At 46.9% G+C, this 14144-nt stretch overlaps 1 protein-coding gene across 2 annotated transcripts in view; it reads left to right on the plus strand.

Annotated features, from left to right (window-relative positions):
• Positions 1-10560, plus strand: part of LOC106560380 (rho GTPase-activating protein 39) — a 198374-nt gene extending 187814 nt beyond the window's left edge. For both annotated transcript variants that reach the window (XM_014123252.2, XM_014123253.2), the window contains 4 exons: positions 3489-3688; positions 4594-4685; positions 6709-6878; positions 6994-10560. In XM_014123252.2, coding sequence (XP_013978727.1) covers positions 3489-3688; positions 4594-4685; positions 6709-6878; positions 6994-7188 — 657 coding nt within the window. In that variant the 3' untranslated portion in view covers positions 7189-10560. The remainder of the gene's footprint in view (positions 1-3488; positions 3689-4593; positions 4686-6708; positions 6879-6993) is intronic.
• Positions 10561-14144: the final 3584 nt, after the last annotated feature.

Below are 14144 nucleotides of genomic sequence, written 5' to 3' on the forward strand. Positions count from 1 at the left end.
GCTAAGAAAATACAAACTAGCTATTTGCAGATGTAAGAAATACAAACGAATATTGTAATTATAGAACGCTTGTGGATTTATATTTAGATCAAAGTGGAAACAACATTGTTGTCATCAACATTGACTATATAGACTGAACGAAAGTGTCTCGTGGTCAAGCATCGACAAATGCGCTCCTTGAGTGACAGGGTGGGACTAGGTCTGTGTGGAAAGCAGTGTGGAGAGAGAGAGACCTGTGACCTGTTGCCACAAGAAAAGGTCAACCAGTGAAGAACGAACACCACTGTAAATACAACCCATATTTATGCTTATTTATTTTCCCTTTTGTACTTTAACCATTTCCACATCGTTACAACACTGTATATATACATAATATGACATTTGTAATGTCTTTATTCTATTGAAACTTCTGTGAGTGTAATGTTTACTGTTCATTTTTATTGTTTATTTCACTTTTGTATATTATCTACTCCACTTGCTTTGGCAATGTAAACATATGTTTCCCATGCCAATAAAGCCCCTTGAATTGAATTGAATTGAATTGAATTGAATTGAGAGAGCAGAGAGGGATGACTCAAGTAGCGGAGTAAACTATACAAATGGACATTATGTCACAACGTCAACGGAAGGTGGCGCCTCTCCCCGTTCAGGCGGCGCTCGGCGGTCGTCGTCGCCGGCCTACTAGCTGCCACCGATCCCCTTTTCATTTTCATTTGGTGATGTCTGTTTTGTGTTAGCACCTGTTTTGAGTTAGTTCGTTAGTGGGGGTATTTAGTCTGTCTTTCTAGGTTTGGGGTTGTGCGGGATTGTTTGTGGTTGTGAGGTTTGGGGGATTGGTTTTCTCTGCCTTGTTTATTCATAAGTACGGGTTTCCCTGGGCTGTGTCCCGACTTTGTTTGGGTGTATTTTGCCTATTTTGGATTCCTTGTTCCTTGCCTTGTGTTCTGAATTTTTTTGGACTGGATATCTATTAAACGTGTTTCACGTACCTTTGGTCTCCTGCGCCTGACTTCACCCCTCCTGCATTTCAGAGTATCTTGACACATTACACATGGTGTATCACATTTAACAAACCAAACATTCAACTACTGTTATAGAAGGTAAAGTAAAAACCCAAACCGGTCCGTGCATCAATGCCGGTATATAGTCAAACACGGTATACCGCCCTGCCCTACGTTGTTTCAAAGGTACAAATTCAACATATTTTATGCAAGGTTTGTCTATTTTGAAAGTTGGTTACCATGATGACATAATCCTGTGGTTGAAATTTTATCCTCTTAACAATAGTTTACGCTAATGATTTTTTTCTAATTCAATGTATTTTCCGGGTAGATTCCACATCACAATATGTTGACAAATTAAGTGAAACAACATTGATTTAATCAGTTTGTGCCCAATGGGCTACATCTAGCTCAGTTCATGTGAAATATTTTGAATATTGGAGATTGAAATAGAATGAATAGAGCTGACAGGATTCTTTATTCTATCTGACAGACAATAATATCAGTTATATATCACAATACATTTCTATTTGAATGTTTGCTAACATTACATCCTCTCAAACAGGCCCAAATGTGACCATGGAGCAATAATTCTACTTCCTGTCATGGAATGGTGCTTCTCTCTTTCCGACCACAGGAGGGGGCCAGTGAGGCGGTCATCTGCTGTCTACACTATAGAGGCAGAAACAGACAAGAGGGCTGAAATGAAGGAAAGGGCAGATGAGGGACAGAGGAAAGACAGATGGAGAGTGAGACCAAGGAATAAAGGGAGGATCAGAGCAAAGGAGCAGTGGAGAGGAATTGACTGGGATGGAGAGGGAGGAAGACAAATAGACAGGGAATGAAAGAGTGAAAATATGGATTGATAGTGGTGGGTAGTGTAATTAATTGTTGTGTGTGTGTGTGTGTGTGTGTGTGTGCTCCTGTCTCCTATCACCCGTGGTGATGTCAGCCTGTGATAGCGGGCACTGGTGGTTGGCATAGCGTGTGTGAGGCATGTAGCATGTGCCAGCATCTCTGCAGGGTGATAATAGAGACCGTTTGTCACTTGGTGGACTCACACATACACACACCCTGAATGCAGCCTGTAGCCTGAGGCACAGTGTTTGACTGGTATTAACCCCAGAGCAGAGCCTCTACCGGGGGATTAATAGTACTGATTATGCCCTTGTGAAGGAAGAGCAAACCCACTGAACTCTCTCACTTTCTATCCCTCTCTCTCTCTTCACTTTTCCCCATCCTTTAACCATGCTCTCTTTTCCCCTTAAAATGTATAATTGATATGTTTGATTCATCTCTCCATTTCAACCAAAAATTGAAAAGTTAAAGAATAGGAATAAATCAAATCAAACTTTAAATGCACTTTAATACAGTTTGGTTTGATTTAATCATATTCTTTAACTTTTCTTTTTGCTTGAGATGGAGACTTGAATCCAACATATTTTTTATTAACTTGTAGATATTTTTATACTTATTTTCAGTTTCATTTATGATACATTTATGAAGGTCATACCATTATTTTTCAGTAAACACGTAGTTGCTAAACATAGTGTGTGACTTTGGGCTTTGCCTCAAGAGCCCTAGTGTTATATTATGGCAGAACAGTTCATTTTTGTTAATTTATTAAAAATAAATAACTGATATGACATTTACATAAGTATTCAGACCCTTTACTCAGTACTTTGTTGAAACACCTTTAGCAGCGATTACAGCATTGAGTCTTGTTGGGTATGATGCTACACGCTTGGCAACACCTGTATTTGAGGAGTTTCTCCCATTCTTCTCTGCAGATCCTCTCAAGCTCTCTCAGGTTAGATGGGGACCGTTGCTGCAAAGCTATTTTCAGGTCTCCAGAGATGTTAGATCGGGTTCAAGTCCGAGTTCTGGTTGGGCCACTCAAGGACATTCAGAGACTTGTCCCGAAGCAACTCCTGTATTATCTTGGCTGTGTGTTTAGGGTCGTTGTCCTGCTGGAAGGTGAAACTTCTCCCCAGTCTGAGGTCTTGAGCGCTTTGGAGCAGGTTTTCATCAAGGATCTCTCTGTACTTTCCTCCGTTCATCTTTGCCTCGATCCTGACTAGTCTCCCAGTCCCTGCCGCTGAAAAACCAACCATGATAAAGGGTTAAACATAGGTTTTAAATCAACTTGTGAATTGTATTGAATATAGCTATGTTCCCCCTTTGTATCTTAATGTCCAGTGTAGGAAATCCTCACTGGTACCCTAGTTTATAGAAAAAAACAAAATCTCTACCCGAAAAGGATGAGCCACCTCTCTGAATCTGGTTCCTTTCTAGGTTCCTTCCTTCTAGGGAACTTTTCCAGGCTACTCTGCTTCTGCCTCTGCATTGCATGCTCTTTGGCATTTAGGCCGGATAACTTTAAGCACTTTGTGACAACTGCTGAAGTAAAAAGGGCTTTATAAAATACATTTGATTGATTGATTGATTGATAGATTGATTGATGTATCTGCCTTTGTTGTAATCCAGGGGTTGCAGAAGCCGTGTCTGGAGGAGATCAAACACGCCAGGAACGCCATCTTCAGCCCCTCCATGTTTGGCTCTTCCCTGGAGGAAGTGATGTCACTGCAGAAGGAGCGTTACCCCGACAGCCAGCTGCCCTGGGTCCAGACACGCCTCTCTGAGGAGGTCCTGGGTCTTAATGGAGACCAAATAGAGGGCATCTTCAGGTCAGTACCTACCTCTCACTCACTAACACTAGGGAGAGAGGTAGGGAGGGCGAGAGGGAGGGAGGGAGAGAGGGAGGGAGAGAGGTAGGGAGGGCGAGAGGGAGGAGTGGAAGTGGGGTAAAGGGAAGGAGGGACATGCCTGTCAGTGAAGGTCCTGGGCCCAGATTCACAAAACACTTCTTACACAAAAACTTAAGAAGCTTCTTAAGAAAAAAAAGAAGAAGTTCATAAGATAGTTCGTAAGTGCAATTCCTCAACAATATCTTAAGATGTAATGATTTTCTTACAAACTTCTCAAATATCTTCTTGTTGTTAGGCAACCATTTTAGCTAGCTATCTAGCTAGCAATGGCAATCATGTTAGCATATTTCATACTGATTCTGTTCTAAACATTTTCTTGGGTTTAAAATAATCAATACTGAAACTTTCAGATGATGTTTGTGAGTGAATTAACATGTTCAATTGCTTTCATGAGCTTTTTCTCTCACTGCCCAGAGTTTAAGACAATGGTTTAGCAATCTTGGAATTAAGATCATTTCCAACAACTTTATTTTCAAGAATCTAATTTCTTCTTAACTTTTTGCTTAAGGAGAAACAGAAGAAATAGCGCAAGAACATTTCCAATAACCTTTTTGAGGAATAGCAACTTTGCTTATCAAACATTTTGTTACACCCGCAATAACATCTGCTAAACACGTGTATATGACCAATAAAATAGTTAAGGAAATAATTCAGTTAAGAAGAAATGTCTTAAGAAGATTTTGTTAATCTGGGCCTTAGTACTTAATGGAGACCAGACAGAGGAAGAGAGATACATGAATGAGCTAAAGGGATTGGTAAAGGGATAAATATGCTGTGAGGAAGGAAGGAGGAGTATAATGTGTATCTGACCCCTGACCTCACAGGGTTCCAGGTGACATAGATGAGGTCAACGCTCTCAAGCTGCAAGTGGACCAATGGAAGATCCCCACAGACCTGGAGGACCCACACATCCCAGGTAATACACACACCGTACACACACACCGTACACCAGTGATGGCTGGTGGCACTTGAAATGGGGAGTACAGGTACATAGTAATGGCTATGCACCCTATCCTAGCCCCAGGCCCTTCCCCTTCTCTCCGACCCTCTCCTAGCCCCAGGCCCTTCCCCTTCTCTCCAACCCTCCCCTAGCCCCAGGCCCTTCCCCTTCTCTCCGACCCTCTCCTAGCCCCAGGCCCTTCCCCTTCTCTCCGACCCTCTCCTAGCCCCAGGCCCTTCCCCTTCTCTCTAACCCTCCCCTAGCCCCAGGCCCTCCCCCTTCTCTCTAACCCTCCCCTAGCCCCAGGCCCTTCCCCTTCTCTCTAACCCTCCCCTAGCCCCAGGCCCTCCCCCTTCTCTCCGACCCTCCCCTAGCCCCAGGCCCTTCCCCTTCTCTCCAACCCTCCCCTAGCCCCAGGCCCTCCCCCTTCTCTCTAACCCTCCCCTAGCCCCAGGCCCTCCCCCTTCTCTCTAACCCTCCCCTAGCCCCAGGCCCTCCCCCTTCTCTCTAACCCTCCCCTAGCCCCAGGCCCTCCCCCTTCTCTCTAACCCTCCCCTAGCCCCAGGCCCTCCCCCTTCTCTCTAACCCTCCCCTAGCCCCAGGCCCTCCCCCTTCTCTCTAACCCTCCCCTAGCCCCAGGCCCTCCCCCTTCTCTCTAACCCTCCCCTAGCCCCAGGCCCTCCCCTTCTCTCTAACCCTCCCCTAGCCCCAGGCCCTCCCCCTTCTCTCTAACCCTCCCCTAGCCCCAGGCCCTCCCCCTTCTCTCCAACCCTCCCCTAGCCCCAGGCCCTCCCCCTTCTCTCTAACCCTCCCCTAGCCCCAGGCCCTCCCCCTTCTCTCCAACCCTCCCCTAGCCCCAGGCCCTCCCCCTTCTCTCTAACCCTCCCCTAGCCCCAGGCCCTCCCCCTTCTCTCCAACCCTCTCCCTAGCCCCAGGCCCTCCCCCCTTCTCTCTAACCCTCCCCTAGCCCCAGGCCCTCCCCCTTCTCTCTAACCCTCCCCTAGCCCCAGGCCCTCCCCCTTCTCTCTAACCCTCCCCTAGCCCCAGGCCCTCCCCCTTCTCTCCAACCCTCCCCCTAGCCCCAGGCCCTCCCCCTTCTCTCCAACCCTCCCCTAGCCCCAGGCCCTCCCCTTCTCTCCAACCCTCCCCTAGCCCCAGGCCCTCCCCCTTCTCTCCAACCCTCCCCTAGCCCCAGGCCCTCCCCTTCTCTCTAACCCTCCCCTAGCCCCAGGCCCTCCCCTTCTCTCCAACCCTCCCCTAGCCCCAGGCCCTCCCCCTTCTCTCTAACCCTCCCCTAGCCCCAGGCCCTCCCCCTTCTCTCTAACCCTCCCCTAGCCCCAGGCCCTCCCCCTTCTCTCTAACCCTCCCCTAGCCCCAGGCCCTCCCCTTCTCTCTAACCCTCCCCTAGCCCCAGGCCCTCCCCCTTCTCTCCAACCCTCCCCTAGCCCCAGGCCCTCTGCTGTGCTCTAATTCTCTCTGAATATTAATAGCCCCAACACCAAAGCATGTTAGGAGCTGCAGCAGCAAGTCAACATGATTGGATGACCCACCCCCCCGCACACACACACACACATTCCCCCCACCACACACTGACACGCTGCTAAACTACTGCAATTTTTATAAATAACAATAAAATTGATTTCATAGCAGAAAAGAAGGAGCAATCCTGGCAGAGGTCATCATCAGTCACAACTCTATTACCAACACAGATATGGATGAGCACACACTCACACAGAGAAGTGCGATGGTGTTCTTTTGGTCTGTTCTGTGTGTGATTAAGGCATTAGTGTCCGTGTGTAGAGGGGGGCTGTGTGTCTGACCAGTCAACTGTTTCTGTCTCTTGATTGGACTGTCAATGAATTTGTAAAAAAATGACTTACACTGTACAGATAGCTAGAGCCCAAAAATAACTATTTCTCACCGTCTCCCTTTTCCAATTCTACTCTCTCCCCCCTCTCTGCTCCCCTTATTCCCACCCCACCCCCCACAACCCAACCAGCCTCTCTGTTGAAGTTGTGGTACAGGGAGTTGGAGGAGCCGTTGATTCCTCATGAGTTCTATGAGGAGTGTATCACTCACTATGATGACCCTGAGGCTGCAGTCAACGTAGTGATGGGCCTTCCTCACATCAACAAACTGGTGCTCTGCTACCTCATACGCTTTCTACAGGTAACACACATCCTCTGTTCCAAATACACACTATCAACTTCAACATCACCCACTTCCTATAGGTAGCAAACACACACACAATCAAACACCCATCGTCATCTCTTTCTCCCTCCAGGTGTTTGGCCAGCCAACCAACGTGGTGATCACTAAGATGGATGTGAACAACCTGGCTATGGTGATGGCCCCTAACTGCCTGCGTTGCCAGTCAGACGACCCACGCATCATCTTTGAGAACACACGCAAAGAGATGTCCTTCATCCGCGTGCTCATCCAGCGCCTCGACACTAGCTTCATGGACAGACTGCTATAGCCCCCCAAACCCTGCTCCATCACCCCAGGCCAACGACACAGGACCCCCACCTCCCTGCTATAGCCCCCCAAACCCTGCTCCATCACCCCAACCAACGACACAGGACCCCCACCTCCCTGCTATAGCCCCCCCAAACCCTGCTCCATCACCCCAGGCCAACGACACAGGACCCCCACCTCCCTGCTATAGCCCCCAAAAACCCTGCTCCATCACCCCAGGCCAACGACACAGGACCCCCCCCCTGCTATAGCCCCTCCAAACCCTGCTCCTACCCCAGGCCAACGACACAGGACCCCCACCTCCCTGCTGGTAGCCTAGTGGTTAGAGCGTTGGGCTAGTAACCGAAAGGTTGCAAGTTCGAATCCCCAAGCTGACAAGGTACAAATCTGTCGTTCTGCCACTGAACAAGGCAGTTAACCCACTGTTCCTAGGCCGTCATTGAAAATAAGAAATTGTTCTTACCTGACTTGCCTAGTTAAATAAAGGTAAAATAAAATAAAATAGCCCCCCAAACCCTGCTCCTGTGCCCCAGGGCAATGACACGGGACCCCCACCTCCCTGCTATAGCCCCCCAAACCCTGCTCCTGTACCCCAGATCAACATCATCGGACCCCACCCCCCTTCCCTGCTATAGCCCACTTTTAACTTCTCAACCAGAAACAACCACACAGGACACTCCCCAACTTCGACTGTACCCCTAAATCTCCCAAGTCCCAACCTGCCCCCCAGACCCTGGTCTAGCCCCCCAACAATAACTGTACCCCCAACCAACTAGTTGGGACACCCCCCAACTACTGCCCACTAAACCCAGCTATAACCTCCCAACTCCAACTACTGCCCGCTAAACCCAGCTATAACCTCCCAACTTCAACTACTGCCCACTAAACCCAGCTATAACCTCCCAACTTCAACTACTGCCCACTAAACCCAGCTATAACCTCCCAACTTCAACTACTGCCCACTAAACCCAGCTATAACCTCCCAACTTCAACTACTGCCCACTAAACCCAGCTATAACCTCCCAACTTCAACTACTGCCCACTAAACCCAGCTATAACCTCCCAACTTCAACTACTGCCCACTAAACCCAGCTATAACCTCCCAACTTCAACTACTGCCTGCTAAACCCAGCTATAACCTCCCAACTTCAACTACTGCCCACTAAACCCAGCTATAACCTCCCAACTTCAACTACTGCCCACTAAACCCAGCTATAACCTCCCAACTCCAACTACTGCCCACTAAACCCAGCTATAACCTCCCAACTTCAACTACTGCCCACTAAACCCAGCTATAACCTCCCAACTTCAACTACTGCCCACTAAACCCAGCTATAACCCCCCAACTCCAACTACTGCCCACTAAACCCAGCTATAACCTCCCAACTCCAACTACTGCCCACTAAACCCAGCTATAACCTCCCAACTTCAACTACTGCCCGCTAAACCCAGCTATAACCTCCCAACTTCAACTACTGCCCGCTAAACCCAGCTATAACCTCCCAACTTCAACTACTGCCTGCTAAACCCAGCTATAACCTCCCAACTTCAACTACTGCCCACTAAACCCAGCTATAACCTCCCAACTTCAACTACTGCCCACTAAACCCAGCTATAACCTCCCAACTTCAACTACTGCCCACTAAACCCAGCTATAACCCCCCAACTCCAACTACTGCCCACTAAACCCAGCTATAACCTCCCAACTCCAACTACTGCCCACTAAACCCAGCTATAACCTCCCAACTTCAACTACTGCCCGCTAAACCCAGCTATAACCTCCCAACTTCAACTACTGCCCGCTAAACCCAGCTATAACCTCCCAACTTCAACTACTGCCTGCTAAACCCAGCTATAACCTCCCAACTTCAACTACTGCCCACTAAACCCAGCTATAACCTCCCAACTTCAACTACTGCCCACTAAACCCAGCTATAACCTCCCAACTTCAACTACTGCCCACTAAACCCAGCTATAACCCCCCAACTCCAACTACTGCCCACTAAACCCAGCTATAACCTCCCAACTTCAACTACTGCCCGCTAAACCCAGCTATAACCTCCCAACTTCAACTACTGCCCGCTAAACCCAGCTATAACCCCCCAACTCCAACTACTGCCCACTAAACCCAGCTATAACCTCCCAACTTCAACTACTGCCTGCTAAACCCAGCTATAACCTCCCAACTTCAACTACTGCCCACTAAACCCAGCTATAACCTCCCAACTTCAACTACTGTCCCCCAAACCAGGATGACCCATATCTCCCAGACGGAGTCTCATCCCAGTCTGAGCCTGACCCCTCAACCGCCACTCTACACACAGGGACTTGCATCTCACACACATTGATGTACAGGGTTACACACACACTCACTCACATAGACATAGACATACTCTCACATGTACATTTACTGACACACACACACATACTCTCACTTCTACAGTACACATCCATATACACAAGGGCAATGCTTAGAGTGACAAATGGCTGACCAACACAGTACAAGATCAATGGGATCAACCTATATCATTATTGAGATATACTCAGTCTACATTGTCATAAATACACACAATGTCGAACGCACACACACACACACAGCTGTTTGACTCCCTACCCACCCAAACGGCTATCACTGTCCGACATGTTTTGGTGCTGTCCACTCCCCAGTCCCCGCCTCTCTCCCAATGCAAACCAATCACGTCTGCTTCCCCCTTCCTGATTCCCTGTGAGTTCTCAAATGAGGGCGTCAGTCCACCTATCAGCTCCAAGCCTAGAGCTACAGTCAAACTGCCATGAAGCCCCGTTTATCTGTCTGCACTGTTGTCACCAACCAACTGATGTCGATAAAGTTATTTATTTTGTTATTTTGGACGGCGGGGGCTAATCCAGGGCAGGTTTTAGAGGGGATCACCGCAGCACTGCCAATCAACCTTGTCTGTCGCAACAGGAAGGGATGTCAGACACCGTGCCACAGGACTTCCTGTGAGACTTTAGAAATACTGATTTACCCCCTGCACCCCCTACCACTCATCCCCTTGGCCATAGCCACTTCTGCCCCCTTCACCCCTCTGACCCCCCAGACAACCACACAACCTCACCCTCCCCTCACCCCTCTTCACCCCTCCTCACTCATCCCTCTTCACCCCTCTTCAACCCTCTTCACCCCACTTCAACCATCTTCAACCCTCTTCACCCCTCTTCATCCCGCTTCACCCCTCTTCAACGCTTCAACACTTCATTCCTTCACCCCTCTTCAACGCTTCAACACTTCATTCCTCCTCACCCCTCTTCAACCCTCTTCACCCCACTTCAACTCTCTTCACCCCCTTCATCCCTCTTCACCCCTCTTCAACCCTCTCCCCCCACTTCAACTCCCTTCACCCCACTTCATCCCTCTTCACCCCGCTTCAACCCTCTCCCCCCACTTCATCCCTCTTCACCCCGCTTCAACCCTCTTCACCCCGCTTCAACCCGCTTCACCCCTCCTCACCCCTCTTCACCCCTCTTCAACTCTCTTCACCCCTCTTCATCCCTCTTCACCCCTCTTCAACTCTCTTCACCCCTCTTCATCCCTCTTCACCCCTCTTCAACCCTCTTCACCCCTCTTCACCCCTCTTCACCCCTCTTCATCCCGCTTCACCCCTCTTCAACGCTTCAACACTTCATTCCTTCACCCCTCTTCAACGCTTCAACACTTCATTCCTCCTCACCCCTCTTCAACCCTCTTCACCCCACTTCAACTCTCTTCACCCCCTTCATCCCTCTTCACCCCTCTTCAACCCTCTCCCCCACTTCAACTCCCTTCACCCCACTTCATCCCTCTTCACCCCGCTTCAACCCTCTCCCCCCACTTCATCCCTCTTCACCCCGCTTCAACCCTCTTCACCCCGCTTCAACCCGCTTCACCCCTCCTCACCCCTCTTCACCCCTCTTCAACTCTCTTCACCCCTCTTCATCCCTCTTCACCCCTCTTCAACTCTCTTCACCCCTCTTCATCCCTCTTCACCCCTCTTCAACCCTCTTCACCCCTCTTCACCCCTCCTCACCCCTCTTCATCCCTCTTCACCCCTCTTCACCCCTCCTCACCCCTCTTCACCCCTCCTCACCCCTCTTCACCTCTCCTCACCTCTCCTCACCCCTCTTCACCCCTCTTCACCCCTCTTCACCCCTCCTCACCCCGCTTCACCCCTCCTCACCTCTCCTCACCCCTCTTCATCCCTCTTCACCTACCCCCCAACACATCCTCAAGACTACATACACCTCCATACACTCATACTGACATGATTTCTGAATGTCTAAATTGAGATCCGTCCACCTCTGTCTGTCTTTCTGTCTGTGTGTCTGTCTGTATGTCTTTTACTCTGTCTGTTGTTTACAAATGTACCTGTCTGTCTCCATCTACAGGTAGTCAGAGTACTGTCTGTCTTTTGGACCCGTACAAAAGTATTTTTTCTATTAGCAGATGTGACTTGGTATGGATTATTATTTTTAAAGATATGTGTTTTTTGTTTTATTAATTGATGATTTGTTGAATTTAACAGAGTTTTAATGTTTTTTAACCCACTGTTTTATATAATTTAATTTATTTGTATTTATTTCAGCAATATGTCCTTAATGCCTTCTTCTTAGACCGTATACTTTAGGGTTCAAAATCTCTGCGTTTGTCTCCCAAATGGCACCCTATTCCCTTTATAATACACTTATTTTTGTCAAAGATAGTGCACTATATAGGGAATAGGGTGCCTTTTGGGATGCACATTGTCTTTATGTTTCTTTGAATTAATGTGTGTGTACGTGCAGGCATGTATGTGCTTGTGTGTGTTTTCAATATAACAGGGCATATACATCACATGTTCATATGCACATACATGTTGATATGTGACCCTGATATGTACAGTAGGTGTCTCTGTGTGTCTGAGAGTTAAGTCCTGCTGTGTTTTTTAGTTCTGTTCATTTGTGTTGCATTTTTTGGTGACAGGTTTATAGGAATGGATGCTTGTGAACTTCCCATCCCTTGAGACCACACACACACACACACACCATCCTTAGCCTAATTACCATTCTCGCAGAAGGACTCTCATGCTCTTGCATTCACGGAATCTCTCATACACTAACATATTGTGTGTGTGTGTATTTGAAGCCCTCATACACTAAAATATTGTGTGTGTGTGTGTATTTGAAGCCCTCATACACTAACATATTGTGTGTTTGTGTGTGTGTGTACTTGAAGCTTTCACACAATCACATATTGCGTGTGTGTGTATTTGAACCTCTCATACACTCAGGTATTGTGTGTGTGTGTACTTGAAGCTTTCACACAATCACATATTGTGTGTTTGTGTGTATTTGGCGCTCTCACACACTCAAATATTGCGTGTGTGTATTTGTGGTAGAATTATCTTTTCTATGTTAAACTGGGTGTATGTGACAATAAAAAAACATCTCAATCTAAAGAGATAAAGTGGATCAGTGAAGGAGAGAGAGAGAGTTATGTTTCCTCTGTCACCCTACCCCACTGCATCCTGATACACACTCACACACACACACACACTACACAGAACATGACCAACGTGTACATTGGACCACTGTACAGACCAACGTGGAAAATACAACAAGATTGCCATAACAACACAAGTAAATAAAGCATCACACGTACAGTACGTAACTATGGAAACAGCTGTGGAAATAATTGTAACAACAGGGTGTTGTTGTTTTTTGTTAGTATTATTATGTTCTGGGTGTGAGCCAGACAATGATGGTCAAGTTTTTTGATAGAGGTCTCTTTCTCCATCTGTGAATTGGCCTTCTTAGTGTTTCTCTAAAGAACATTTAAACAACAGAAATTTGTGCCATTGTCAACTCTTCCTATGATCAATGGTGCGTCCCAAATGGCACCATATTCCTTATAAATAGCACTACTTTTGACATAAACCTGGTGGGCTCTGGTCAAAAGTAGTACATTATATAGGGAGCAGGGTGCCATTTGGGAGGTACACTAAATGTTTCTTTACCAAGACAACTGCAACACTTCTGGCCGCTGATACATTTAGCTCTGTGGAGTTGTTTCCCAAGCAAAGATGCTATAGAAATATAAGATACCATAGACAGGATGATGGTGTAACTAGTCGTGTGTGTGTGTGTGTGTGTGTGTGTGTGTGTGTGTGTGTGTGTGTGTGTGTGTGTGTGTGTGTGTGTGTGTGTGTGTGTGTGTGTGTGTGTGTGTGTGTGTGTGTGTGTGTGAAGGAACAGTAGATAGAATAGAATGCAGTGATGTCATGCATTGACCCAGCAAATCGATCGAATCAGCATGCAGAACTTTGGGTCACTACTCTTTTAAAAACATAAAGTTACTAAAAAAACAAAACATGAAAAAATATACATCAAATACTTACAGAAAGGATTTACAATATTTAGCTTAAAAAAAGTTTCCACTTATAAGAGATGTGATTTGAAATCTCTTATATATCTTTGTTTTCAATGATTACTGTTGGTTCTCATTTTTTATTTGTTGCTACACGTTCTTCTTATAGTCAGTGTCCATACTGTTATTATAATTATTAATGTAATTAAAATGACTGATATTGAACATAAGTAAGGTGGGAGTCAGCTGCTATGTACTCTGTACTCTTCACCTCCTCTTCTTCCTCTTCCTCCTCCTCCCTGCTCCTCAACGTTTTATGTTCTATTTTAACATCAACTGTATGTCAATCACACTCTGTTGGAGAGAAGACTTGGGAAGTAAAATGGACATTGTTTAATAAACTATTCAAATGTGAAATATCCCTGGTTTGTGTGACACTTTTATTAACTAACACAGTGACAGTCCATGATTTTCATAGTTGTCTCCCATGTCAATATATAAATTCCACCATGTATAAATTTGTCTAGGGTTGCAAAATTCGGGGAACTTTCTTCGTTTTTTTAAAATCCTGGTTGGGGGATTCCGGATGTCCTGCT

The sequence above is a fragment of the Salmo salar genome, chromosome ssa10 (assembly GCF_905237065.1).
Source record: "Salmo salar chromosome ssa10, Ssal_v3.1, whole genome shotgun sequence".
Lineage (NCBI taxonomy): Eukaryota > Metazoa > Chordata > Actinopteri > Salmoniformes > Salmonidae > Salmo > Salmo salar.